This window comes from Daldinia caldariorum (assembly GCF_022478825.1).
Source record: "Daldinia caldariorum strain CBS 122874 unplaced genomic scaffold F4812scaffold_14, whole genome shotgun sequence".
Lineage (NCBI taxonomy): Eukaryota > Fungi > Ascomycota > Sordariomycetes > Xylariales > Hypoxylaceae > Daldinia > Daldinia caldariorum.
This window is the reverse complement of record NW_025953050.1, coordinates 399,294-425,590: the sequence shown is the minus strand read 5'-3', so window position 1 is coordinate 425,590 and position 26,297 is coordinate 399,294. Positions and strand designations below refer to the sequence as shown.

Below are 26,297 nucleotides of genomic sequence, written 5' to 3'. Positions count from 1 at the left end.
TGAATCCATATATAAGGTACCTAATCCAACGTTATCAAGGCGAAATGGAAATGAGCCTTTTTTTGATTCCTTTTTACCTCTTTTGATTAATTGGGAATAGTAGAGTTATCTGTTACCCCATTGTTTTTTTTTTTCTTGTGGGATATGTTTAATGGTATATTACCTCCATGCAGTTGGAATTATTACGTTTAGGAAGTCCGGCACTTCTCCAGCACTTAATCCCCTATGATTCTGTGGAGTGATTTTCATACTGCACCTATTAAAGAAATAATGTACCTAAATGCACTCCCCTACTCACCTAGATCTCCAGGTGCCTAAGCGTTAAAACTTCCGTTATCACCGTGGGGCATCCAAAACAGCCCCACCTCGAAATCTCCAAGTCAGTAACCGCTAGCTCGTGATATCTTCCGTCGTTCTCAGACTCCACACCCTTGAAAGAACGAACTAAAGCAAATCCAATTTTCTTACTCATACATCCATTACTAGCAACCGTTTTTAATAAATTATCTCCGAAACGAATCCTAAATATCGTTATTGGGAGAATATATACATACTTCGAGGCGAGAAAAGAAAAAGGTTGTGCTAGGGAAGATAAGGACTTGTTTCCTTTTTGTACGAATCGGAATACACCGCTCTTAATAAGCACTTTTTTTTTCTTGTGCCAAAGATCAGGACAGGAATAGGAACCTTCCAACCCAGATCGTCAAGTCTATACACAGCATCGTCCGGATATGGCGCAGACGATCAAGAGCTCTCCACACGTCGGTCCGTCGGCTCTGGGAGGCACGCCGTTCGTCTCGAAATGGTCTTCACGGTATAGAGGAGTACGTTACAACGTCGTCCCGGAAACACTCGAGCCCAATTCTACTCACTACCTAAACCTACTCTATATCTCTGTCGTCCTAATAATATCAGACAAATGTTATTATATTAGGTTAGGTACGTTAGAGGCACATATATACTAACAAAACCATGGCGCCCGACAGGCAACGGTCCAAGACCTCGAGCCGCCCGCGGCCCTCTCACTCAACCCTTCGGACCCGATCTCGCTGGCGCTCATGTCCGCGTTCGAGCGGGACTACACGCACCTGACGGTCGTGGACTCGGACACGCGCGCGCTCCTGGGGTACGTCGCGATACCGGCGCTGCAGGCGCAGCTCGAGTCCGGCAAGGTGCGGCCCGAGGACCCCGTGTCCAAGGCCATGGCCCACTTCGAGCGCAAGGGCAGGAAGTACAAGGTCATCACCATGGCCACGCCGCTCGAGGAGCTCGAGCAGTTCTTCGAGGGCGCCGGCGCCGGCACCGGTACCGGCCAGAAGCAGGAGTTCGCCGTGGTGACGGACGAGGACAGGAGGTTCGTGCTGGGCGTCGCGACGCGTAGCGATTTGGAGGAGTTTGTGAAGAGGAGGCCGGCGTGAGGAGGTTTAATCGATTGCATTAGGGCCTGGATGATCGGGATTCGGTATCGCAAAGAAGTATGGTAAATTACGTTTGAGATCGGGCTAATGAGGATGAAGGCACCATAGGAAGAAGAAGAAGAAGAAGAAGAAGCTATTTTGTCGCGCCCGAGCTCGAGATTGTTACAGAGCCATGTCACGGTTGAGGCTGAAGGGGGGTGGGGTGCTGGATTTTGCTATACGGCTTTCGTTCGGAGAGGAATAGAGGACGAAGTCGAGCATGACCAAATTGCAAAAGATTGTACTCAACGTAACATATATTGCGAATCAACGTGAAGAGCTATGCTCGGTAATATATAGACATTTGAATCGTTCCCCCGGTTTAAATATCACACACTCGAATAATCTCGTTCCACCCAGCTACTAGATAAAACCTCCAGTGCCCTTCAACACCCGAGACCGCCGCAAGGGAGGTAGGTACTGAGTACCGCAGCAATACCTCACCTCACCTCATTTAAGATACCTATCTGTCCCAGATTTACTCAGGGACCCAGTCGTACACCATCTTGAAATTGACAAACTTGCCGTCCTTCGCGACAACCACGTTCCGGACATACCTCCTCTCGCCGCCGACATTCTGGAACCCCCAGACCTGCAGCGCCGTCCACCCGGCATCCAGACTCTCGACGTGGTTCAAGATATGCGTCTCGCCCTCGGGCCCGCCCTTCTCTTCTTCCCCTTCCAACCAATCGCGCGCAACAAACGCATCCTCCACCACGCCCGTCTTCCTAAACTCCCCGTCCTCCGCCTCCACGAGCGCGGCCAATTCGCCGGCGCCGACCCACCGGCTCCGCCCGCGCACCTTCCCGAACAGCCAGTCGCTGTGCTCGCGGAACACGTAGTCCAGACACCGGTTCTCGGCCGTTCCCCTGAGCCCCGCGGTCGCGATCTGCTGGATGTCGACGCGCGTGACGGGCTCGGCCGAGGCGTTGGGGGGCGTCGGCGCGCCGCGGTACTGCTTCGTGTCGAGGGTCACGGTCGCGGCGCCGACGGCCTTGCGCACGAGCCAGCTTACGCCTTGGAGCGAGAGGGCGGGGTCGACGGGGTCGGAGAGGGTTTTGTTCTGGAGGAGGAGGACGGGTGTTAGAAGATCTTATTATTATGTATATAGGTATAGGTATACATTATGTAGGTACATGTAGGTCGGAGGGAAAAGAGAGGAGAGGAGCGGTGGTTTGCTTACCAGAACCCACTTCCCGTTCAGATCACCAATTGTCTTGGATGCCGGGGCCGCCATGGCGTTTTCTTTGTCTTTTTCTTTTTCCTTTTTTTTTTTCTTTAGGGAGGGATAAAAGACTAAATAACTAACTGTACGAAAGATAAGACACGGGAAGCAGTTCGCGACGCCAAGCTAGGCTGGATTTGCGAGAATCAGTTAGTTTTAATTTGACTTCACAGCCCAGGGATTGGGAAATCAAATCGCATCGCATCGTACAATACAATAATACATACCTATGCGAGACTATGCGAGATGTATGTATGTATAAATAGACCCCCGCCAAAAAAAGGGAGCTATCACAACTAGCTAAACAGGAACCAGGGGAAAAAAGAATGCGAAGAGAGAAAGAGAAGAAGCAAACAAATACCTGGCTACCTACCAACCTAAATTATGTAGTGGTTTTTCAAGCTGACTGACAACCTTGGAAGCAATCATATGCTTCTGGTACCTTACCTTAGGTAGGTACCTAGGTAAGTATTTGTCCTCGGCATGACGCAACTCCAAGGTTTTACCTGTCAGGCCTGCGTTTTAAACAAGTCGGCCGTTTTCCGTTTTCCGTTTTCTGTTTTCCGACTCTGCATTTTGGAGGGGTCGATTAACTACCTGATTTTGGGGGGAGCAATGCGAAAGGTTGCTAGGTATGGTACAATACAGGTACCGTATGCGGGGTAGGTAGGTCGCGCTAAACGACTTTTAGAGCTTTTTTATTACCTGGTAGGGTTTTGGGCATAAGGGGAAAAGAAGCCATCCACGGTTTACATCATATAATACATCAATGAACCTAGGAAATTGCTCCGTTTGCCCAGTCAGTCTAGTACCTCGATATTACCAAGCACCTAGGTATGCTTTATCGGTAAGAGAAGATGGGGGTGAGAATGGGGATGGAGATGGGGATGTGGGATATCGAAATTGCATTGGCTACCTAGATCAAGGGTTCCACCAGCCCATCATCTCCAGAGTCCGGGATACGATAAGCAAGCGACGCGTAACATACAGGCCCTCGTCATTATTTCATCTTCCTCTACCCTGTTAGCGCTGCTAATCCTCCCCAACCTGGACGATGCTGATATCCAAGGTCTGTATGTTTATGTTCTCTGGAATATTGGAGACAACTCCCAAGGCTTTCACGGGAAACATACCTACCTAGGTACCTGGGAGGTAGGCACCTACTTACCTAGTTAGATGAAAGTAGAAGAGTGAAGAAGAAACACAGTTACGTACCTCCTAAGGTGGTAACTCTAAGTAGAATGAATGTTCCTCAAAGTCTTAGCCGTTACTCAACCTCCCATCTAGGTTCTTGAGGGTTTCAAGCCATGTAACAGAAAGATATCGCATCTGCAACCAACAGGTAAGAATATACATCTCCTGCTCGCGCGGCTTGGAAACGTTACCTGCTCACGTACGGCATACCTATCTCCCTATCATCACCATCACCATCACCATCATGTACCAACCAACAAGCAGCATTGCTCGAAAGATTTGAGCCTCTAATGTCTTTTTTTCTTATTAGAATGAATTAAGTTCCTAGGTCTAAGTACGGCTGAACAATAACGACAACAAAAGCCTCCCCTTGTCCATACGCCTAGGATTTTTTGGTTTTATACATGCGTAGGATGTTTGTGTGTGATTTTTTAGTCGACAGGGGAAAGAAAAAACAGGGAGAGAAAAAAACGTATCAGGAAAAATAAACACGAGGATATCCTACTCATACATACAATAGCAACATTGTCTGTGTCTCGCCCCCGTCTTCTGCTCCTGTACACCAGAAAAAATGTTCATTCTTTTCTTTTCTTGTCCCGTCCTGTCTTGTCTTCTCTTGTCCTGTCTTGTCCTTTTTTTTTTTTTTTTTTTCGTTTAAAGAAAAATGAAATAAAATAAAATAAAATAGTAAGGACGATTATAGCCTACCATTCGCCTGCAATTCCAAATCCGTCGTCGACCCGTTATCATAGGAGTCATCACTGGCAACCAGAAAAACTTCCCCCTTTTCCTAGGCTCGGAGGGATTTGGGATCGCCATAGCTGTCTGGCCTGCTTATGCATATATGATTTACTCGCTGTTCCCTTTTTTCGGAAGGCGAGCTTCTCAGAGGTAGTGGCTGTAAGTATATGTTATGTCTTTTGTTAGGAAATGTCTTCTTTGGGGAGGGTATGATATGGTATGGTATGTAAGGTTATATTCTCTCTTTTCTTCTTCTTCTTCTCTTTCTTTATTGTTCGAGCTTTCAAACAAAAAACCATCAATGGTAGGTAGGTATTGGGTATTGTATGATATGGTTATGGTAATGGTTATTGTAGTGCTGCTGCTCTCTCTCCCTCTCCCTCTCTCAAATCAATCACGGCCACCACTTCATCCTCCTGTAGCTCTCGATCACCTCCTCCACCAACTCCTTCGTGATGACCGGTTTTTGATACTGGAACCCAACCACCGCCTCCAGCCGGCTGCCGTCCATGCTGAGGTCCGTATCCTTCAGCAGCTCCTTTTCCATAAACGGAGTCAGCGGGCCGGGCCGCGTTATCCCGGCGTCGGCGAGAAGGTCCGCCCACGGGCCCAGCACGTCGTCGTTCACGTCGTCCACCACGCTGTCCATGTTGAGCCGCGCGAGGTTGCTCAGCAGCTGGCCCTGGAACCCCGTCTCGATTCCGAACACCTGCCCGATGATCTCCGCGATCGTGCCCTGGTTCGTCGCCCCCTTGTCCACCACGTTGAACGTCGGCGTCGGCCCCATGCTCTTCGCGTCCCAGTTGGCCTTGCCCGCGTCGTACCACGCGGCCACCGACCACAGCGCCCGTGTAACGTCGTCGATGTGCGCCGTGTTCGTGTACAGGTCCTTGGTCCACAGGAATTTCATGTCCTCGCCCATCGCTTGGTAGACGCGCGCCATGCACAGTGCCGTCGCCACCCATTGGGATGCATACGGGCCGTAGACGTGGGGTAATCGGACGATAACGAGATTTAACCTGTTCGAGGGGCAAATAAAGAAGAAAGCCTAAGGTTAGACTCGACGTTTCTTTTCTTCTCGAATATTTTGGGTATATATATATATATAAAAGGGTGCGTGTATGTGGTGTGTGGTTTTGCGTGGTATATATATGTATGTGTGTGTGGATGTGTTAAAACTTACCCTTCAATCTTGGCGAGTTCCTCCTCCGCCTGGAGTTTGAATACGGCGATCTTGCTCCACGGCTTGAGCTTGTCCGTTTCTTTGCTCGGCGACGAATTCGCCTTGTACACCATACCCGTGCTCAGTTCTACGAAGCACCTGACTCCCCTCTTCGCCGCCTCCTTACCGACTGCTAACGACAGGCCTAGAGACCGTACTTTGTATACTTCATCCTCCTGGGAATATCTCGTCTCGCCGCCGCAGTTGAACACGAAATCCCACGTCTTACCGTTAGCCCGGTCAAATATCCGTCCCATAGCCTCTACGCATTGGTATTAGTACGACCTGGGAGAAAGAAGCCTGGGCGGGAGAGTTTTGTCCAAGACCTACGCTCTTTGCTTGCGTCTGCTTGTATGAATCTGTCTGAGGAGCACGCAGTCTCGAACTCTGGCGCGAGCCAAGCGAGCTGCGGTAGTACCTTATCCACCAGCCGAATCTCGGATGCAAGGCCGTTCTCGTGTATATATCGGGCCAAGAACCGTCCGATATAACCAAGCCCGCCGATGATAAGTACCGACGGCTTCTCTGCGGCCATTGTGTGCGCTGTTGATATAACTCGATAGGTTGCGTAGTATTTATTAGAGGGGGAGAGGAGACGAGGGACGACTTCGAAGCGCAACGTAGGCGCGGGGCTACAGATATAACTCTTCTTTATTTTTATTTTTATTTTCTTAAATTTTTTTTTCTTCCGAGGGGTTCGCGATCGTTAAGAGGCAAGAGGCAAGAGGAAAAAAAAGAAAAGAAAAAAAAAGGTGGACAAGGCTATTGTTGGGAAGAGATTCCCGGTCTTGGAGGACTTTCAAGAGCTGAACTCGAACAAGCTACAACCTGAGCACCGACACTGCGGTTATGTACTAAAGACCCAAGGGAATGCCTGTCTGTATTGTCCAAGTGGAGCAAGGGGCTATCCGTCCAACTCCGTCGAAGGTTGTGTCAGCTGCCCGAAGCTAGTAATATTGGTTCATTTCGCGGGTTTAGGGGGGTTGAGGGCGGATCCAGTCCAAGCGAGAGCAGACCAGCCCTATATACCTGACAGGAAACAGAGGAGAGAGAGAGATAGCGAGAGGGGATAGAGAGAGCTAGCTAGGTAATAGGTCGCAGAAGGAATCAAGATTATTTCACACTTGTTTTTCGATACTTTTAATGGTTTAGTGCAACCCCAATTTTTTCTCTCTCTTCTTTTCTTTTTTTTCTTCTTCTTTCTAGAGAAGAATGACAGATAGGTAGAAATATTAGTTACAAGAAAAAAAAAAAAAAAGACAAATTATTTAAAATGGTGTCGTATGTGCAATGTGACGCAGGGGAGGCTTGGTTTTATTATACATACCTACCCTAATGTATGTACGTATGGGATATCTGCAGACCTCAATGTCACAGAAGGAAAGGAAAAGAGACAAAAAAAAGCAAGAGAAATTCCAATATGTAACGTCCTGTAGATCGGTACGCATGGGGAGGCCGCCACCGCCGCCAGCCCAGGTTTGGGCCGGTATGGGTATGGCCGATGGAGCATCAGGAGAAAGCTGGTGGAGTCCCAGCGGGTTGCTCCTTATGGTTCATTTATGCACCAAGTGATTGCAGTAACCGCTAAAAAGAGCACCTTGGCTGCGAACCCCCTTGTCCTTTCTTCAATGGGGATCGCTTGGGGGCTCGGGCTCGGGTTTAGGTATTATGTACAATACCTACCTCCTACGTAGCCGGTCAGCAACGAGCAGAATTTCTACCATTGATAAAGATGAAGATGCCTTTAGGTACTTACCTAAGTTATCAACCTAGACTAAATGTATGTTTCTTTCTTATTAAGGACGGGACGGGAGGAAAGACAAGTTGAAGGTGGTGTAATGTACCGAGCACTTGTCGAGCAACGCTTTACACTACGTACATGGCGTTGTATAGATAACATTGCAGATGGGATGAACACGGCCACCGCCTCGTAACGCACGTAGTGGACAATTATAGCAACTATGCGATGCAACTCAAAGGGTGTCAAAGATTGATATGATATTATTAAACGGACGAGACCATGCGTCTTAGATTACCTACCTGGTATCTTACGCCATAAGAGGGAAATGACGAGAAGGAAGTGATATAATTGAAATAAATAATTAAAATAAAACAATAAAGAGATAGAGAGAGACTCGAAGAAGAGAGAGGTTAAGGTTTGACAATTTCATCATCACCAATTACGATATTACCTAGAGGTAAGAGAATAACATGTTTAAGACGAGGTTTCTCTACTTGCCCCGGATGGCTGAGGATCTGATACCTCTCTAAGTAGGGACTAGGTTAGGTAGGGATAGAAAAGAGACATGATGTTAGAGACTTCCGGGAAGCAAACTTAATCAAATACATTAAGTAGGTACATTACATACATACATACACACCTAAGGTATGTACGTGCGAAGTTAGATGTATTAAGGAAACGCCCCTTTCTAAGTTAGATAGCACCCAGCCAGCCAGCCCAGTCAGCCAGCCAGCCAGCTGAGGCAAAACACCAAGGCTACTAACACTGCATATATACCCCCATGTATACATACCAAGTTACATCCAAACATACATACTTCATGTATGTATGTACGTATATGCTACGTAGCAAGGCTGCTAAACTTGAAACACACACATATAATATCTGATATCGAATTACAATATTAAATGCGGGTTATTAATGCGCTCACGATCGGTATATAACACTAGCAACGGCAACTTCGGCTATTCCCACCATCACCATCATTATTATCAGACTATTAGGTATTTGTATCAGCACTACTACCAAACAGCCAAACACCATGCTCTATACATACACTATGTTATAACACTATGTTATACTTACCCCGGCCTAATTAGCCATTTCGTCCGGTCTTGAACTTCAATCTTGACTTCAACTTCATTACACTAGCTACCTCTAACCTAGCACCTTAAGTAGTCTAGATCTTGATGACGCCACGGCCGATAATTGGGTTCCATTCTCGCGGACATAGTCCCCGATACGTATGAAGCGTCACAGAGTTCTTGTCGTGTAGATGGTCGATAATTCGGTCTCGGACGTATATAACACTCCCACATATTGCACATATTACAATATATTACACATATCGCACACATAATTGCGCACGTATTTCCGACAAATCTTAAGATTAAGATATCAGATGACCATCACTAAGCCATCCATCCAGTCGTACGTAGTCCAGGCCTTAATAGACCTAGTTCAAGGTCACCTCAGGCCGCCTGCTCACTTTTCCACGACAGGGACGGCTTCGACGTAAGGAAAAGAGGCTCTTTTTTTACGGAGAAAGGTTTCGCCTGAGGTGCGGCCCCAAAGAAAAGAGAGAAGCCTCCATATCATGATCACCTGAGCATCAAACGTCCCCGGACTTTTAGGATCGCTTGTATCAGATATCCGCTTTTCTAAAGTCCCCTCCTGGCACTTGCGAATCCACACACTTTTAGATAAAGGTATGGACTGGGGCCCATGGTTAAAAACCTACGATGGATGGATAGATGGGTGTCATATTCCTACATATCGTATGTGCGCAAGCTAGTAGGTACGTATTGTACTTGGGATACAGGACAACCTTCTCGTTCGTTTCTCTCGTCTTGCTAAACCGTAGATACGTGGGTAATACCAACAACAACAACAATAATAACCACGGCGCGCGGGTGCCTCATAATGACACCACCCTTCGCAGGGTCCTCCCAGTAGGTAAGCACTATTGAGACCCGAATTATGTGTGTCCATACATTCCAAGTTTGTTCTAGCAGAGAGGTACCGAAACCGTCCTGCCGTGTAAACTCAGCTGCAATTAATTAACCCTCCCCGACCAATCGTAAACTCTCCTCAGCTGCAGGTCTACCAACTACTAGACTAACCTCATACGAATCTTTAGAAACAAGGGGCTTGCTTGTCTGTGTACACACAAGGGGAAAGAAAAGCAAAAGAAAAAGAGGCGTTGGTTCGACTTCTACTTCGATCTCCATCCGTGCAGAAGTAAGTGTACCCCCTACCTTCTCTACATCTTCCCATAGTTACCGACTTGCCGAACATACAAACAAGGGGAATCCAACAACAGGTAGACAACTTCTGATCTTCTGACATATCTGTGCTACTTTTTTTCTTTTCTTTTTTCTTATTACCTGGATCTTCTTATGTTCCCCATTAGAAATGGCCCGGAAATACATACATTCCTAAGGTATTAAGTACACTACACACATACCGCAACCATCATACCTTAGGTATCGTACGCACACACCCCTCCCCCTCCCCCAAAACAAATCCCAGCAACCCGAAGCGAATCCTGGCGAAAGCGGAGCGTCCTTCTAGAAGCATTCCATGCAGTGCGCATCATCTTCCCACAGGGCGTAAACGTCGACCAACGACAACTCTCTCTTTTACCTTTCTTCCTCCGTCCCTTTCCGTTCTTGGCGAGACGTACCGAAACTCGCGAACGCTGTGTAAGTGCGTACGTATGTAGGTACGCATCAAAATCTCTCACATTATACATTATCTAGGTTAGGTACCTCATACATGGGTTTTCCCAAATCTCGAAAGATATCTACCGATGTACGGACGTGCAGGAGGGGAAAGTAAACACTGAGGAACACTAGGGTAGGCATTAGAAACACCTGCTTACCCTGATTGACGTAGGACTCTGATACCTTCAATTTCCGACGCGTGCGCAGAGAAGAGGCAGAGTCGAACAACAAACGCAACGCAACTACTGTACATAAAATACCTACCTACCTAACCTAACCAAACTCTCTCGGGCGTCCTTCCATCTGCACCGGATACCCTTCCCCGGCTGCGTGAACGTAGGATGATCGTAGTAGTTCAAGCAGGATGAATAATTCTTACGTCCTCCGGGTCTCCTTTTAGGTTAGGTAGCGTAAATTCAGTTCAGTCCAGTGGTAGTATAGAGAATGTGAACTACCTACAACGTCCACATGTGGTGGATAAGTAAGTTTACCTACCTACTTGGAGGTATCTAACTCAGCGGGACATACCATAGGGCACTCGTATTCTCCTCTGCTAGGTTCTCCGTATAGTATTATTACATTAGGTTAGTCCCGTAACGAAACATGGACAACCATAATTGGTTGCACTGGGTTATTCTATCGCAGACTTTTAACCTGCATGTTCCCGAGTTCTAGATCTACGTGAACCTAAATATAAATTTCATACGCTACTTCTAATTTCCCTGACGGCCGGCTTTGGATCGTCCCCAACGCTGAAACTAGCATTATGCCTGTTAATATATATAATTTTTTTCCCTCGATTTTTTTTAATTGCCTTCACGGGATCCCGTAACCGTGACTGTGACTGTGCCTGATCGACCTCCCTTTTTCAAAAATCCCTAATGACGCTATTTCAGATAGATGACGGTCTTGGAATTTTGTCTGGGTTGGGCAGTGGAGATATGAGGTAGGTATAAACACATAGGTAAGGTACCTCATACATGTCACATATGTATTTATTTATTGTACATGGCGGTCTGGGAAGAGAAGAAGAAAAGAAAAAAGAAAAAAAATCGAATTGTTCTAAATGTTCTATACGATGTTCCATTTCCCACGCTAGGCCCAACACTATGGATATAAGACAAGATACAACAACACACGGTCTCATACGCACCCAATGTAAATCCAAGACGGGACTCACTAAAAACCGGTGATGTGTCATGGACCACGCGACAACCAACAACGAACGGCTCCATCCGTAAGTCCACAGTACCTTACATAGAACATAGAACAGAACCCCATTCCTTCTTTTTTCTTCCATCGGCGATCTGGATTCCTTCTGGAAGCGAAGATCATCGGCTAGAAAAACGGAACGCAGCCTTACTCGTTTTTTTTCTTGTCTCGTTTTTATCCTCGATCCCCCCTCCCCCCCCCCTTCTTTTTTTTTTCTGTTAGTTTTAAAAAGGGGGAAGGGGGAAAGATACAGGCAACACACATATATGCTAAGTTAGGTATCTGATATGTATATTGAAATGATGCAAAAACGTGGTCATGTTCCATTGCATCTCGTCGTTGCCAATTCCATCCAATACGAATCCTTTAGGGGAGGGATTATATTATGAATGCAGCAAAATGCAACAGAAAATTAATAATAAGAAATGGAAGAAAAGATTCATCTCGTCCCCCCTTATTCATTCCCCCTTTTCACTATCCGCATACATACACACACACAATACATCCATACTATCCAGAGTCGTAATAGTAACGATTCCATAAAGGTCTCCAAAAACTAATCGTTACAATGTGGTATCTGCAACCATCGCGGCGCGGTCTGCCCAGGCTCTCATGTCACGTCTCTACCAGGTTAAGCACCTTTTATTACTTTCCATGCAAGTTGCTCATTCATTCATTCATTTGATTAATTTTCAGCCGTGGTAACGTAGTTCCCCCATATATCCACTCAAGTCCAGGCTATACCATACATACATACACATACTACTGCAACAATACGGTTAAAAAAACAAGATGCATGAAATGAAATGAAACAAAATAAATAAAGAAACCGAAGGAAAAAAACCGTGGACGTGGGTATTTCGTCCTGCAGGCATTGCATTCGCCCTGCATCGTCCCTGAAACAAATGAGTCCAAGACGGAAACGTTCTTCCACAGCCTTGAGCTTGAGCTCGAGCTCTCCACCCACCACCCAGCCTTTCCTTTCCCCGATCGTAGAACGCGCATACATACATACCAAACTTTCTCTAGGTACCTACCTACCTACCTACCTACGCCGGACCTTCCCGCAGCCAGCCCGGAATCTCATCCGGGATACCTAAAACAACGCAAGGGGGACCTTCAGAAAAAAAAATTTAATTTCTAAATCTACCCAAAGGTCAACTTAACTGGCCGACTGGGTCACTCGACTCGCTACGTTACCTACCTATCCATCCCCCTTCTCGAAATTCGCTGAGTCCCTTCTGTCCCGCTCGAAACAGGTCCGTCCGACTCCATAAATAGGTTAGGGTAGGTACCTAAATCAATAACGAGTTTCCGCATCTCTTTGCATCGAAACATCAAGCATCGAAAAAAGTCAAGTCTAACAAGTCTAGAACCCAGGAAACCAGATTTTATTTCGAAGCTTCTCTTTGCCGGGTATATAACCTAGGTACCTAGGTAGGTTAGGTAGATAGATAATTACGTATTATCGACCGATCTCATACGGAGTACGTACGTTAGTAGTAGCAGCAGTAGCAGCGGTAGTTATTAATACCTAGTTAAATCATAATAATAAGAGAACTTATGCCGAACGAGTTGTTATTATTAGGTATCACCTTACTACTCCGCGCTCAAGCCAGCCAGCAAAATAAAAAAAAGATCTCTTGTGGGGAGGCAGGGGACCTTGAATCTCTCAAAAACTGTTGGGGCGAGACTGTGTGCCCAGACAAAAAGCCTCACACGTCTAATCTAAGATATGTTTTTTCTTTCTTTCCCCTGCACCTTACACGAAAGCTACCAGGTCTCAGACTGTCAGACATATTTTCCGAAACCCCTGTGGACTGGTCGTCATTCCGATCTGCTGCCTGCCGTGCAACTTTTCGTCATCGCTGTCATACTCATCATCACCTGAGACTCCCGTAGGAATTAATCACCGCCCGGACGTAAACCTTTGCTGTATCATAATCGTATCTTAGGACCCATCATCTCCATGGTTCGATGTCACCAGTCGTCGCATTATCGCATCATGCTTCCGACGAGCTCCTTGTGAACTTCTCTGTCCTTCGCGTCCTGGCTCAAGCTTCCCACGCTTCTTAAATCGCCAACCACGTCCTTAGCCTTTCCGAAGTAGACCTCCTGTAGCAGGTTTCGCATCTTGAGCTCCATATCCTCTACGAGCTTGCCGATATTGGCAATCTGCTGTTCGTCATTCTCGGCCGGTAGTTCAATCTCAATCTGGCGGGTCATGTTTCCTGACAGATCCATGTCTCCGAGGCTGCTCGAGTTCGCAGATAACGATAGGATGACGGTAGATGTTAAGTTATATTGGGTGAAACGGGCACGATCGATCGCCTCGAATACGTGAATCGAGTCCCAAGCACCTTCGCTAGCGCTGCCCGGTCTCGCCTCTGATACGGATGCAATTTATTAGCCGCGAAGATCTCACTCAAGATATATGAGAAAGTATATATATAACCGACGCCAATTACGTCGGTTGTCCTCCCGTAGGTGACGATTGCCATCTTTGTGGTCTTAGATATGAGATGCAAGATCTGTAACCTCCGAATCTAGGCCCAATTAAGTGGTTCAGTCTTTTCACTTAATTCTTAGACTCGACGTCTCAGAATTCAAGACAACTTAAAACACCGGGTGTCCTGAGAATTCAGGGATAGTGTTGTACTCGCCTTGCCTCAGCCGCTAGGTATTTGAAGTAGCTCCAATTCTATCGACAAGCAGCAACGAAGGCGGTGGACCATTCTTAAAACTCGCACATATAGAGCTAGAAGTGTAGCAAAAGAAAAAGATTGAACCCCAGCAGCACATGCCAGGTAAAGAGCAAAATAATAAATAATAGAAAAATGAAAGGCTACTAAACCAAACGTACCCTTCTTCAAAAGCACAACTCCCGCGAAGCCGTCGTCGAGGTTCCAGAAGTAGACGCTGCTAACGCCGCCCTCGTAGTACAGGTCGCGGTAGAGGTCGAAGGCCTCGTTGGCGCGGACCTCCATCTTGCGGACCTTCTCGGAGGGCAGGCTGGCGGCGGAGGCGGCGCCGCCCTCGAGCGGCGGGTCGAACTCGTTGCTCCACGGCGACCGGTAGCTGTCCCCGTCGCGGTTGTAGTCGCAGAGCAGGTAGTCGCGGCCCGTCTGCTTGCACCGCCGGACCGACAGCGGCTGGTCGACCGACGAGAGCAGGTCCTCCGTCAGGTCCGGCGCCAGGTTGATCAGGGAGTTGAGGTGGGCGGTCGTGTGCTTGGGGTTGAGGCGGCGGAGGAGGTCGCTTTTGTAGTGAAAAGGGTTAGCTTTAGTTTTTCTGTACTTTACATATACCTGTTATAGGTATATATATATATATATAGAGAGAGAGAGAGAGAGGTGTATAGATATATATAGCTTTGTCTTCCTTGGATATTTTGGGTAAATAGGTAGAGTAAGGCATCGAGAAGTACGGTTTAGGGGAAGGGAGGAATACGTACAGAGCCGAGTCAAATGGGTCGGCCATGGTGATTCTTAGAGGGGAGGGTTCGTGATACTATTTGCGGTTTCTTTAAAGGGCCGTACGACGTAATGATCCCAGGGGCAGTTCAGACAACCTAAGAGAGTTTGGGAGCGGTGGCTGAGATGGATAGATACCTGGTAGGTATCCTTCTTAAATGTTGGAGGGGAAACATTTGAAAGTCGACCGCAGTTGGCGTTTAAGTCGATGGTGGGGTTAGTTTGAAAAGTGGGACCTTTCCTTACATGGTAAGTACTTCAAGTAAGGGGAAGCTGTCCATACGGTTTAGTGGATGTTTAGCTACAAGCTCTAGCATGTATTAACATGTACCTAAACCCCTATAGTTAGGTCCTTTACAACCTCACACACATTTTATCTTAGGTACATTCAACAAATACACCTATAATACACACCTCGACAGCTTTAATAATAATATATCCCGTATTACTACATTACTCACGAACTAGACATTGAAAAAGCAGCAAACAAATAACTAGCAACTTCGGTAATATAATCTAAGCTTAACACTGAACAAATTGCCTGGTGTTCGAGGGGCCTTCCATATAAGTTATAAGTCAAGTCCTAAGTCTATAGGATTTCTTTCAAGTCTTAATTTTTTTACGATATTCGGATCTTAATCTCATTAAACCTGTGAAAGTCTTGGCTTACATGTCTTGCCTGTCACTTTTACCTAGCAACTAACTGGTTCAATGTAGATTTCGGGTGACTTTGGTTAATATGTACTATATACAGGATTTAACTCGGAAAGCCAACCCACGAGAACTACTACGATTATACCGTACTGACTGGCATGGACCACGCCAACTACATCCTTCAAGTAGATGTATCCGATAATACCTAATTCTCTTGTCAAGTCTGCTTCACCTACCTACTTACCCCTAGAGATACCCACGATTCTCAGCTTTCTCTCATCACGTCATCCTCGCTCGGAGCTGCAGTCTACAGTCTACTCCAGCTACCGCAACTCACAACCTAATTTCTTACTACATCCTCTGAACATCCAAAAGCAATCACCCCGCAAAGGAATGCAGGGTATCATGAACAGCTCCCTAAAACGCCAGACAGGAAGGACAAGGCTCTCCGATAAAACACAAGCGACGGCAATATAGACTCGTCCAACTTTTTAAGGTGTGTATAACGAATTAATACCATCCGCTACTGGATCTCGCAATTACAGATCAAACAGTGGAGTGGTTCCGTCCACGATTTATCTCCTCCCGTCACGTTCTCTCGCAGATCGGTGATTTCGAGGACCGATGGGCTTCGGTCACTATGAATCACACCCGCAAACAATCCTTCATATGGTTTCACTGCTGTTGGATTGTTTAATTCCGACTTGCGAGGTCGCCCTCTCTGCTTGGACTTGGAGCTCGCGTTATTGGCTTTAATAGTCGGAAGAGTGTTTTCGACGTCAGCAAGTTGTATTGTCGGTTGCTGCTCTTCGGGCTTAACATCGATCGATTGTTCAGCTGTTTGTGCCGCGCCTGTCTCGCTAGGACTAAGTGGTCGTTTAGCCGCCTCGCTAGCTTCCTCTTCCTTCACTGGTGTGGGCTTGTGCGGCTTGTCGGTCCCTAGGCGCTCGTACGTCTTCAGAAGTGCATCGTGTACCAAACACTCATCATGAAGCCACTTTTTACATTCCTCGTTCGAACAGCCAAATAGCCTCTTATCCGGGTTTTCGGGTCGGTTGCATTTGCAGCGCAATTCTGCGGACTATACTGTGTTAGTCAATGGAGGTATGCGAAAGGACGCCAGCTAAACTCACGGAAAGTTCCATACTACGGACGTCGAAAGCTTGTCGCCAGTAGAGCGCGGGTTGTACCTCGTCCTCGTTTGTTTCGTCCCATTGGTTTACGGTTGCTTGGGCAGTAACACTGACTACGTTGATTACATCCACTGTGCCTTGTTAGAGATGGCCTGTAAACTCGAAAGCGTATCAAGCCTTACTGTGATTGGACGCGATCAATTCGTTTGCACCATGGTACCACTGTCGCCCCTGGATGAGCTTCTTCCCGTCTTGTGTGCCAGCGGGTAGCTCATCCGGCCAGTACATCCAATATACGCGGGCATAAACGTGATGCTCATCAGCTGCTCGGATTTCTAAGATTCTTGCAACCCAATCGTCGTCTGACTTCTTTCTCGGCTGCAGGGTGTCGCCCGGGTTTTTCTGGCGCTCGATCGTCGAACTGTTGGCAACAAAGATGAAGCCTTCGCTCCAGTACTTAACACCATTCACTACAGTCGCCGTGAGTACACTACGAGGTGCGTAAGGAATTAAAGCGACTTACGGACAAAACTATTGTATCGCGTCATATCCATCCACTTTTGATACGGCTGAACTTGATAATGTCGGTCCATAGTATTATTAGGATCTTTAAACTTTCCCATAGGCGAAAAAGGCGATGCTTGAAGTAATATCTTAGGTTGAGGATGCTCTTCTGACTCCTGCCGTCTACGCTTCGCTTTCTTTTCCTTCTCGTTCGGATCGGGATGAATAACGCTGAAAGGACATTCGGCTTGACTCTCCTCTACCTCCGGGCGCTGGCGCTTACGAGCGGTCGCCATTATCGCAGGCGTTTAATGACAATTCGGGTATGTATATCTATATGAAGTGGTTGGATGCGCCAGGTAGGCTATCTTATGTACCTGTTACGAAGCCGATGGCTGGTAAGAGGTTAAATTGCGCCCTAAAGAGATCGCTAATCTCTTGCGCAATCGATCCTGATTATCTGGCCAAATTCTTTTTTGCGAGAAGCTATCAGGCAATAATAGGCGCGTATCTAACTATTCCGAAGCCAACCCCGTACCTGCGTATGCCAAGGACGAAGCTCTCGCGAAGTTGGGATGAGATTCGGCAGCGATGCGATTGAGAAGATCGTAAGCCGGAAACGGATGTGGCGGGGGAAGGGGGGAAAATATCTGGGTAGCTAGGTAGCTTGGCGCGTCTCTCTCAATTAGCTTGTCGAGATCCTACTCTACGTCGTGTTACAATGCGCCGGGGACCGAATCATAACAACAGCTATTCCAATCGAGTTACGGGAGCTCCGACATGCGAATATAACGACAATGGAACACGCGATATAGACTAGACAACAACTCGGGAACAAGGTTTGCCGATTCGGGGGTCTAGAACGGGGGAGAGGTTAGGTTAGCTTGTTAGTTAGGTACCTAGGTTAAGAAAAAGCTAATAGACAAAAAAAAAGGGATAACAATAGTAGTACCTTTTTTTTCGTTACCTCTTATATATGATAATAGTGTGTATTAACAAGCTCCAATTCCCCCTATACGTAATAAAAGTATTGCTTAAAAAAGAAAAAAAAAAGAAGAAGAAGAAAAGCGCGTTCCGCGTTGCGATTGAGCTTCCACCGACACTTAGGCAACAACCACCACCACTTTCTTTTGCTGGGGAAGTTTTTGCGCTTCTTCGAATTGATGTTTTGAATTTGTTTTTTGGAGGGGGAGAAGAGAAAATGGAAAGCTTGGATGGAAAGTGGAGTTAGAAGTCCTAACTAAACCTGGGACGGAAGCTTACCTAGGTAGAGTTAACTATAGGTGCCTACCCACATAGGCTAAGCCTAGTTTGGCATAATCGGCCATATCGTCCATGCATGCCCCCTCACCCCCAAAGCTACCTAACCTAACCTAACCTAACCTAGGTTTGTTGCTGCAGAAACACTATTCGGTATCTAACGGTAAATGTCGATCGTACATCATCTCATCTTTACCTTTTCCATAGGTACCGTACCGAGTTTCATAATAAGAGAAGTATCAAGTCTTCGAATTTCTTTCTTTCGTTTCTTATCTTGTTTTCTCAGAGGTAGCTAGCTAGGCTATTTCGTATACTGCCTATTAAATTGAGGTAGATAGTTAGATCCTGCTGGTACCTAATCCGTGGGGCCAAGGTTGTATATATCATCAGAGCTTCATCCCGCTTCTATTGGCGTTAACGTTGACGTTTACCTACCTAGTTGCACGTAATGGCATTGGTCAGTTTTCGTACGACATACATCGCGATCCGTCTGCCAAACAAGGAACGGTCCGTACATAACTGACAGGGAGCTGATATTTTTGATTAAATTAGGTCTCCAGGTTTTTTTGTTTTTTTTGTTTTTTTTCCTTTAAAGGAAAACTGAGCAAGGAGGTATATATCTTCTAAGTATTAGGCCTGTCCAATCTTGCCCTGTATAAGCTGAAGAAGAAACAAGTGTCAACGCCGTCGCTATGCAATGGACCCTCCCAAGAAAGCCCCCTTGAATGAATCCCGGGGTATTATGATCTCGCATGATCGTCAGCCTCCTCGCCCTCCTCGTTGCTGTCGTTCTGTGCGTCGTAAGCAGAAAGTATGCCGTGTCCCTCGACGCCGTTGCCAAATCTACTACCCTCATGAATATTATCTTGGCTCTTAAAACCTTCAATTACCTCCGCCAGCTTTTCCCCTTCGAACTTACCGCGTTCGACGTTTACGAAATAGATAATCGGCGCGGGGAGGCTGACCAACACCGCCAGGAACCAGAACGCCGGTCGAATTTCGCCCGATGCATCTATGATAGCTCCTACTATAACAGGCCCAAATATGCTCGACCCCTTATCGGTAATGGCGTATAATGCATAGAAAGCGGCTTCGGAGCCAGGAGGTATTAGCTCTCCGTAGAGTGACCGGCAGTAGGAACTAAGTCCGCCGAGGACGATTCCGTAGACCGCAGCTAGCGGGTACATTTCCCACGGCTGTTGAAGTCCAAAAACACCCCATCTCTTAACAACAGGCAAATAACCCAGAAGACCGTATATCGGTATAATCTCGAAGAGAGCGATGCAGCTCAACACGGTCTGGTGGGGTCGCAACTTGAAATACTTGGAGATGAACGACCAACTGAAAGCGCCTAGGACACCCGTAGTCGTAGATATAACATTAATCATCCCTAGCGCCCAAGGTTCCATGTGCAGCGTCGTCTTAGCAAACAATATGGCGGTTGAAGATGTCGTCGCGATGGCATCGGAAATCAGAAACCAGCTAGCCAAAAACAAGACAACGTCGATCAAGCGGCGTGCCAGCTTAATCGTCCGAAATAGATTCTTCCACGAATATGCAATGTAAGATATCCAAGCGCGGGTACCTCGGTATTGGCTCTGCGCCAAGGGGGGTCCAGGTCTAGCTCTAAGCCATATAGCAGCCGGTATCGTGAAAATGGCCCACCATGCCCCGATAAAAAATAGGACGACCCGTTGCGACCAAATAGAACTATGCATGCTCACTAAGATCAATATGGAAACGCATTGCACGAACAACGCAGCGCCGTAACCGATTCCAATCCCCTTTGCGGATATCTCACTGGACAGCTGAAGCTCGATGGAAGTGAGCTCCTCGTGAGTAGGTACGCGTCGCAGATCATGAACATCGGAGTTGCCCTCGTGTTGCGAGAGTAAGGGGGTCGTCGAATTAGGTAGCGAGTGCTCGGCGAGGGTAGGTGTCGTCGATCTAGACTGAGGATCGATCGCGGTATCCGATTCTAAGTCGTCATCTTCTTCAGGTACGCCGGCTACCGACTCTAATAGCTTGGGGTGATGACGAACGAGGAGAGGGAGGAACGAGTTTAGCAGAACGAAGGATGCGCCGAAAGACGTGTTGGAGACGATGGCTAGCAACGCGCCGAGGAGGTAAATCTCTTTGAAGATGAATATGTAGCACATGACGCAAAAGCTTCCAATCCACGCGAACGTCAATAACAGACGCTTTCGATAGTTGCCGTGATCAGCGGCGCAGCTAATGCTGACTACTAGTAATGCCTGGAGTAGCACGCTTATGCTGAAAGTATACATGGCGAAGCTAGCTGTATTGATCTCGACGCCGACGACGGTAATGACGCAGGGACCGTCCGAGGTCCTCGTGCAGGGGCTTTCCCGGTCTTTTAAGAGGACACCATTTTCCCTAGCCAAGCTCTCCAACAGAATCGGAATAAACGAAGCTATTCGGGTTCGGTAAGTTCATATCCAAATTATGCACGGGTAGTTGGGATGACGATGCGGAGTTGGTTTCGAATATGATGAACATCCAAACAGGTGTTATCGTATGTAAATACTGAACAGAAGGATTCCGGCTAGTTACTCACAGATGGCTAGTGACGGGTCAGCATTATTTCCAGAGCTTTTTCCAGAGCTGCTAGTTAAAGCAGAGGAATTAAGATTAAAAAAGATCAAGAGTGTTGTAGAAATTACTAACCGCATATTACGTAGGTTTCGGCGGCGAATGCATACATGTACCAACCAGCAAGCTCCTTGCTACTAGTCGGACGAGTATCTTCGCCATGATAGCGACCTGCAGGCGAGCCGTTCTCGATGCTAGGTGTGGGTGTCATTCTGCCAGACTCAGTGGATGTCGATCGCTCATCGTCAGCTTCGAAGGAAGAAGAGTGAGAACGAAGGGAATATTTAGAGACGACGGATTGGACTGAGAGTAAGCGCGAGTTGGGAGCCGGGCGCCGAAGCAGTTCTTCATTCCGAGGGACCATTATTGGACTAGGAAGGGGGGAGGTAAAGAGAACGAGAGCGGTAAAGATTGGATTTTGGTTCACCGTTCAAAACGAACGTGACGTGACGTGACGTGACGAGTGACCGCGCTACACACTGTCTCACTGGAACTTCAGTTACCCTTTAGGTGGTTTAGGTACCCTTTAGTTACCAGATCAGCTGTACCAGGTCTCAATTAGAGGGGGGTGCCTTTTTAAACTTCCGATGATCTAACGTTAAAAAGCCCCCGCTGTCAGCAGAAGGTACGTAAGCGGTATTGTATTGTTACAATAAGTGGCCCTTCCCCCAATTTGGGGATCTTTTAGGGTACCAATCGGTGGAAACTTGGGCTGCTTTAAACTTAAATTTCAACTTTCCCATAATAAAAATAATTTGAACATTTTTAAAACATGTATTGTACTTACTCGTGTCTATCCCTTATGACAAGAGAGCTTAAAATCAAGTTAGTAATTGGATATTTGCGATGCAATATATTGAGTTTTTCCAACTTCGTACCAAACTTCAGGTCAAAACCACCGCCTTTTCTCTCTCCGCCTGTTGACCTGTTACGCGCGGAGGATCTACAGGCGGAGCGACCAAAATATCATAGTCTACCGTTATTTGAGCTTTCGCCAAGGATTGGGGAAAACCGAGTGGCTCTTTGACTTTTCGCACAGGTATAATTTGACCTTTCTAATGGCGATCATATGATGATGAAGCTCGTTAGGTCAGGACTGAGCAGAACTGAGCGAGATGGACTATGAATGAATAATGGAGAGAGGACAAAACGACCAACCCTCCTCTCGTACATAAAGAAACAATGGGATCTTTGGTACGGACTTCCCTAGGTGCATCATACCTTACCTTAGCTACCCAAAGCTAAGCTACTTTCTAACACACTACCCCTCGTTTCGTGGTCCGATGATGGTTCACAACCAACGAGCCATGACGTCGCAGGGGGAACGTGAAGCAAGGCTGAAGGTAGGGATCGTCACTAACCCTATGGGACATATCGGGTGCATTCGCGCCTTTTAGATAAATAGAGCTGCAAGCAAGAAACTAATGGACGCTGAAATAGATCGAGCCTAAACCCAAGATAGGGCCACCTTCTCAGATCAGTACTACCTTGGCAGCTTGGTTCCTCTCCCCCTTCAATGATCGCCGTTCATTAACATGAAAAGAAAGATATCCATCTTGGATCATCACAGGTATTCGCGAATTGCCGGGATCGTTCCTTGGGCTGTCCAGGGTTGACAGACCTCAACCTTCTTACCGAAGCAACTGAAGCTCTTCTGTTCCCACACCGTATAGTATCACCTTTTACTATGCGTGTTGAGTATTGATGAATATTGACCAGCTTTTAAATTCCATGACAGACTGTCTTCCGCCGTACTTCGTTCCAGCATTGGGATCGAAACTCATGGTTGTTGGCACCCCTTGACCATTTTCCTCACTCCACATCCGTATGAAGGTATAATGATCTCTCGGAGTAATGAGGAACGCAACTTGATTGGCGCCGCCCGGTATATTTTGAATGACGCCGAAGCTATCAAGAATATCCACAGACCAGTCTTCACCGGCTCTGTAAGCCTTGCATGACCATGACATCTTCTCAAAGACAATACTGTGCCGCGAGGGAGGATTCCCTAACAATTAAGCAGACATGCGTAGCAACGTATGTGAAATACGATAAAGTTGAATGCTCAGATCCAAGTACAAGAAAAAGAAGATTCGTCTAATGCCCAACGAGCCCGACGTCGATATATAAAGTGAGCTTTTCGTGTAACCACACCGCAGCCTGGTATATCCTAACACGATCAGATCGGTCTGAACTCACCCGAGGCTATCCGTCTCAGCCATACAAGTACCTTACTTGGACTTCATGCTCCATGAATTTCCATGAATTACATAGTACAAGCTATTAGCCTTCTGCCCAGACAAGATTAATCGCCATCATAGCATCGCCCCTCAACTAATTTCTACTTCTACGGTACAGCGTAAGCAACAAATATATAAACTCACTGCCCAGTGTTGCACTTGCGGTTTCCATTTTTTCCACCAATGCCCGCACGGTCTCAAGGATATAAGTAGCCTCCTTTAGCCTATATCGAACGGGGAACATTTCACCGTTTCGCTTAACATGCCACTCTATATACCACGTGTTAGTCGACATTTATGTAGGTTCCTTTGCATATCCCCGGATACTATAGCCTTGACTATATAGTATAGTTATACTCATGTGCTTCGAAGCAACTTGCTGAATTCGCTACCTAGTTGTTAATAACTTAGGAAGAGATAATGACTATTGTATTGTACATCTTCCGGATTTAGTTTTTATTCTGTGTCCTTGTACGTTGTTCATAACCGCTAATAGGAAGCTCCAACAAAAGACTGTCTTCAAAGATCCACATAAGCTCATCATGCGAGGTATTTTCAAGCCTCATTTCGGAGCTGTGATACCGAACTTCTTCTATAGATAGCTAGGTATGTCCATAAACACTCCATGTACTATATATAGGTAACAACCACATCTATAGCTCGATACCAGCATCGGTTTTAGGCTATAATGGCATGATGTATACCCCACAAGGTTCCCTTTTGCGGAGCCGTATGAAACTTCTATCGTACATAGTAACAACCCGTTCCATTTGATTTGCTAACGCCTCTTGTTATATTGGCGGACCGTTGTCACCGATCTCCCGTTAACCTCGTCTGGATGGCGCAGGGGAAGATTGGGAAGGGGGCTCTAGACAGGCGATATTTCCGTCTTGGGAATTAACCGTCGTGTTACCCATTCTATTTTACCGCTGTGGAATCACCAAGAATTACGTAGATGGAGGACCGAGGTGGGCTACGGAGCTGGGTCTAGCCTTACCCTTCCGCGGTTGGTATCCTCCGTAGTTGCTTCGATCGCCAACTATATAAAACCTAGGGGATGCCGTCGTTAGTTATGCCATCTGAAAGCCGATCTTTACCTTCACGCAGACAAGAAATCCAGCACTCCGCTATACCGACAAAGACCGACAATCATGAAGTCTGCTCTCTTATGCCTACTAGCTCCTCTGGCAGCCCTGGCGGCTCCCGCTGAGCTCGCAGGCCGCCAGGCGGCCCAGAGCATCGACCAGCTGATCAAGGCCAAGGGGAAGCTGTACTACGGGACGTGCGCGGACCAGAACCGGCTGTCGTCCGGGAAGACGGCGGATGTCATCAAGGCGGACTTCGGGCAGGTGACGCCGGAGAACAGCATGAAGTGGGACGCCACGGAGCCCCAGGAGGGGCGCTTCAACTTCCAGGGCGCCGACTACCTCGTCGACTGGGCGACGGCCAACAACAAGACCATCCGCGGCCACACCCTCTGCTGGCACTCGCAGCTGCCCGGCTGGGTCCAGAACATCCGCGACAAGGCGAAGCTCACCCAGGTGCTCCAGAACCACGTGACGACCCTGGTGACGCGGTACAAGGGCAAGATTTACGCTTGGGTTCGTCTACCTCTTTCTTGTTGAGATACTATTATTATTATTGTTATTATTATGATGGATCGAATGGTGAACTAACTCGCTCGTTTCTCCTGCGCAGGACGTCGTGAACGAGATCTTCAACGAGGACGGCTCTCTGCGCCAGTCGGTCTTCTCCAACGTCTTGGGCGAGGACTTCGTCCGCATCGCTTTCGAAGCTGCTCGCAAGGCCGACCCCAACGCGAAGCTGTATATTAACGACTACAACCTCGACCAGCCGAGCTAGTACGTAGTCGTATCCCATTTCTGTTTACCCCTGCTCCCCACCCCCCTTTTCTTCCTCTTCCTCCTCCTCTTCTTCTTCTTCTTTATTATGTGCCGTTCTTGAAGCGCATGCTTCTTCGCTTGCCCGATAGGACATTTTAACTGACTCCGTTACGTTCCCTAGCGCCAAGGTCACCCGGGGCATGGTGGACCACGTCAAGAAGTGGATCGCGGCGGGCGTGCCGATTGACGGCATCGGGTCGCAGGCGCACCTGTCGACGGGGCTCGCGGGCCAGGCGGCGGCGACGATCAAGGCGCTCGCGGCCGCGGGCGTCAACGAGGTCGCCATCACCGAGCTCGACATCCAGACCGCGCCCGCCAACGACTACGCCGCCGTCACCAAGGCCTGCCTCGACGAGCCCAAGTGTGTTGGTATCACCGTCTGGGGCGTGAGGGATCCCGTAAGTTACCTCCCTATCTCCCTATCTATCTACCTCCTGGGCTAGTTGGGTTTCCTTCGAGAGTCTTGTAAAATAGGACATGTGGCTGACTGGAAATGCGATACCAATAGGACTCCTGGAGAGCTAGCACCAGCCCCCTACTGTTCGACAGCGGCTTCCAACCCAAGCCCGCTTACAACGCCGTCGTTAACGCCCTAAAATGAGTTGAAACCTACCTTAGGTACCTAGGTAGGTACTCAGCGGCTCTGTGTGCCGGTGGAGCTTTGGTAGAAATGGGAAAGAAGGATTAAGGTTCGGGAGAAAATGCAGAGCGGTTTTAATTGTATATATTATTGGAAGATCTGATATATATATAAGATATTGTATATCCTCAGACTGTTTTAGAGACGTGATCGTACTCGAAGTAATATATTACTTGCCGTGACGCGTTTAGGAGATTTGAATGTCGTCACCTAGCGTATTGTACCGAGACGAGGAGGTGATCAGATCTTATGGAAGGTATTAGGCTAGGTAGGTTAGGTGACCTGGTATTGGGAAAACGGGATATCATTAAAAATCAAGTAGAAAATCGGGACTAGCCTAGAATATCAAAGAACCACG

General features: G+C 47.3%; 8 protein-coding genes across 8 annotated transcripts; 3 read left to right on the top strand and 5 right to left on the bottom strand.

Moving 5' to 3' along the window:
* Positions 1-18: 18 nt before the first annotated feature.
* Positions 19-1,715, top strand: F4812DRAFT_437109 (uncharacterized protein). The gene is made up of 3 exons (XM_047934898.1): positions 19-379; positions 487-824; positions 987-1,715. Exons 2-3 carry the CDS (start codon positions 732-734, stop codon positions 1,416-1,418), a joined length of 525 nt encoding a protein of 174 aa, XP_047787999.1. The 5' UTR covers positions 19-379; positions 487-731; the 3' UTR covers positions 1,419-1,715.
* F4812DRAFT_437105 (uncharacterized protein) lies at positions 1,716-3,203 on the bottom strand. Its single transcript, XM_047934897.1, has 3 exons — positions 2,910-3,203; positions 2,641-2,813; positions 1,716-2,520 (listed from the first exon to the last, which is right to left on the bottom strand). The coding sequence occupies exons 2-3, from the start codon at positions 2,692-2,694 to the stop codon at positions 1,936-1,938; spliced, it is 639 nt and encodes a 212-aa protein (XP_047787998.1). The 5' UTR covers positions 2,695-2,813; positions 2,910-3,203; the 3' UTR covers positions 1,716-1,935.
* A 1,574-nt stretch (positions 3,204-4,777) lies between these two features.
* F4812DRAFT_107825 (uncharacterized protein) lies at positions 4,778-6,774 on the bottom strand. Its single transcript, XM_047929317.1, has 3 exons — positions 6,170-6,774; positions 5,801-6,101; positions 4,778-5,636 (listed from the first exon to the last, which is right to left on the bottom strand). The coding sequence occupies exons 1-3, from the start codon at positions 6,372-6,374 to the stop codon at positions 5,012-5,014; spliced, it is 1,131 nt and encodes a 376-aa protein (XP_047787997.1). The 5' UTR covers positions 6,375-6,774; the 3' UTR covers positions 4,778-5,011.
* A 5,987-nt stretch (positions 6,775-12,761) lies between these two features.
* On the top strand, positions 12,762-13,467 carry F4812DRAFT_106137 (uncharacterized protein). Its single transcript, XM_047929312.1, has 2 exons — positions 12,762-12,805; positions 12,892-13,467. Exon 2 carries the CDS (start codon positions 13,082-13,084, stop codon positions 13,418-13,420), a length of 339 nt encoding a protein of 112 aa, XP_047787996.1. The 5' UTR covers positions 12,762-12,805; positions 12,892-13,081; the 3' UTR covers positions 13,421-13,467.
* On the bottom strand, positions 13,467-15,583 carry F4812DRAFT_106582 (F-actin capping protein, beta subunit). Its single transcript, XM_047929316.1, has 3 exons — positions 14,973-15,583; positions 14,382-14,776; positions 13,467-13,905 (listed from the first exon to the last, which is right to left on the bottom strand). The coding sequence occupies exons 1-3, from the start codon at positions 14,996-14,998 to the stop codon at positions 13,514-13,516; spliced, it is 813 nt and encodes a 270-aa protein (XP_047787995.1). The 5' UTR covers positions 14,999-15,583; the 3' UTR covers positions 13,467-13,513.
* On the bottom strand, positions 15,584-17,870 carry F4812DRAFT_106581 (uncharacterized protein). Its single transcript, XM_047929315.1, has 4 exons — positions 17,302-17,870; positions 16,961-17,248; positions 16,779-16,909; positions 15,584-16,726 (listed from the first exon to the last, which is right to left on the bottom strand). Exons 1-4 carry the CDS (start codon positions 17,576-17,578, stop codon positions 16,169-16,171), a joined length of 1,254 nt encoding a protein of 417 aa, XP_047787994.1. The 5' UTR covers positions 17,579-17,870; the 3' UTR covers positions 15,584-16,168.
* Positions 17,871-19,282: 1,412 nt separating this feature from the next.
* Positions 19,283-21,366, bottom strand: F4812DRAFT_452191 (MFS general substrate transporter; the record flags this gene model as incomplete). Its single annotated transcript, XM_047936315.1, has 2 exons — positions 19,283-20,976; positions 21,231-21,366. The coding sequence occupies 2 exons, from the start codon at positions 21,364-21,366 to the stop codon at positions 19,283-19,285; spliced, it is 1,830 nt and encodes a 609-aa protein (XP_047787993.1).
* A 2,791-nt stretch (positions 21,367-24,157) lies between these two features.
* Positions 24,158-26,184, top strand: F4812DRAFT_106213 (family 10 xylanase). Its single transcript, XM_047929314.1, has 4 exons — positions 24,158-24,996; positions 25,094-25,257; positions 25,421-25,697; positions 25,808-26,184. Exons 1-4 carry the CDS (start codon positions 24,547-24,549, stop codon positions 25,898-25,900), a joined length of 984 nt encoding a protein of 327 aa, XP_047787992.1. The 5' UTR covers positions 24,158-24,546; the 3' UTR covers positions 25,901-26,184.
* Positions 26,185-26,297: the final 113 nt, after the last annotated feature.

Coding starts and splice junctions, on each gene's coding strand:
- F4812DRAFT_437109 (XM_047934898.1), top strand. CDS start 732: ATGGCGCAGACGATCAAGAGCTCTCCACACGTCGGTCCGTCGGCTCTG. Junction 825..986: donor GGTCTTCACGGTATAGAGGA/GTACGTTACAAC, acceptor GGCGCCCGACAG/GCAACGGTCCAAGACCTCGA.
- F4812DRAFT_437105 (XM_047934897.1), bottom strand. CDS start 2,694: ATGGCGGCCCCGGCATCCAAGACAATTGGTGATCTGAACGGGAAGTGG. Junction 2,521..2,640: donor TGAACGGGAAGTGGGTTCTG/GTAAGCAAACCA, acceptor CTCCTCCTCCAG/AACAAAACCCTCTCCGACCC.
- F4812DRAFT_107825 (XM_047929317.1), bottom strand. CDS start 6,374: ATGGCCGCAGAGAAGCCGTCGGTACTTATCATCGGCGGGCTTGGTTAT. Junction 6,102..6,169: donor AGCAGACGCAAGCAAAGAGC/GTAGGTCTTGGA, acceptor ACCAATGCGTAG/AGGCTATGGGACGGATATTT. Junction 5,637..5,800: donor GAACTCGCCAAGATTGAAGG/GTAAGTTTTAAC, acceptor CCCCTCGAACAG/GTTAAATCTCGTTATCGTCC.
- F4812DRAFT_106137 (XM_047929312.1), top strand. CDS start 13,082: ATGCCGAACGAGTTGTTATTATTAGGTATCACCTTACTACTCCGCGCT.
- F4812DRAFT_106582 (XM_047929316.1), bottom strand. CDS start 14,998: ATGGCCGACCCATTTGACTCGGCTCT. Junction 14,777..14,972: donor GACCCATTTGACTCGGCTCT/GTACGTATTCCT, acceptor TCACTACAAAAG/CGACCTCCTCCGCCGCCTCA. Junction 13,906..14,381: donor AGTTGTGCTTTTGAAGAAGG/GTACGTTTGGTT, acceptor CATCCGTATCAG/AGGCGAGACCGGGCAGCGCT.
- F4812DRAFT_106581 (XM_047929315.1), bottom strand. CDS start 17,578: ATGGCGACCGCTCGTAAGCGCCAGCGCCCGGAGGTAGAGGAGAGTCAA. Junction 16,910..16,960: donor ATTGATCGCGTCCAATCACA/GTAAGGCTTGAT, acceptor AACAAGGCACAG/TGGATGTAATCAACGTAGTC. Junction 16,727..16,778: donor TCCGTAGTATGGAACTTTCC/GTGAGTTTAGCT, acceptor AACACAGTATAG/TCCGCAGAATTGCGCTGCAA.
- F4812DRAFT_106213 (XM_047929314.1), top strand. CDS start 24,547: ATGAAGTCTGCTCTCTTATGCCTACTAGCTCCTCTGGCAGCCCTGGCG. Junction 24,997..25,093: donor AGGGCAAGATTTACGCTTGG/GTTCGTCTACCT, acceptor TCTCCTGCGCAG/GACGTCGTGAACGAGATCTT. Junction 25,698..25,807: donor TCTGGGGCGTGAGGGATCCC/GTAAGTTACCTC, acceptor CGATACCAATAG/GACTCCTGGAGAGCTAGCAC.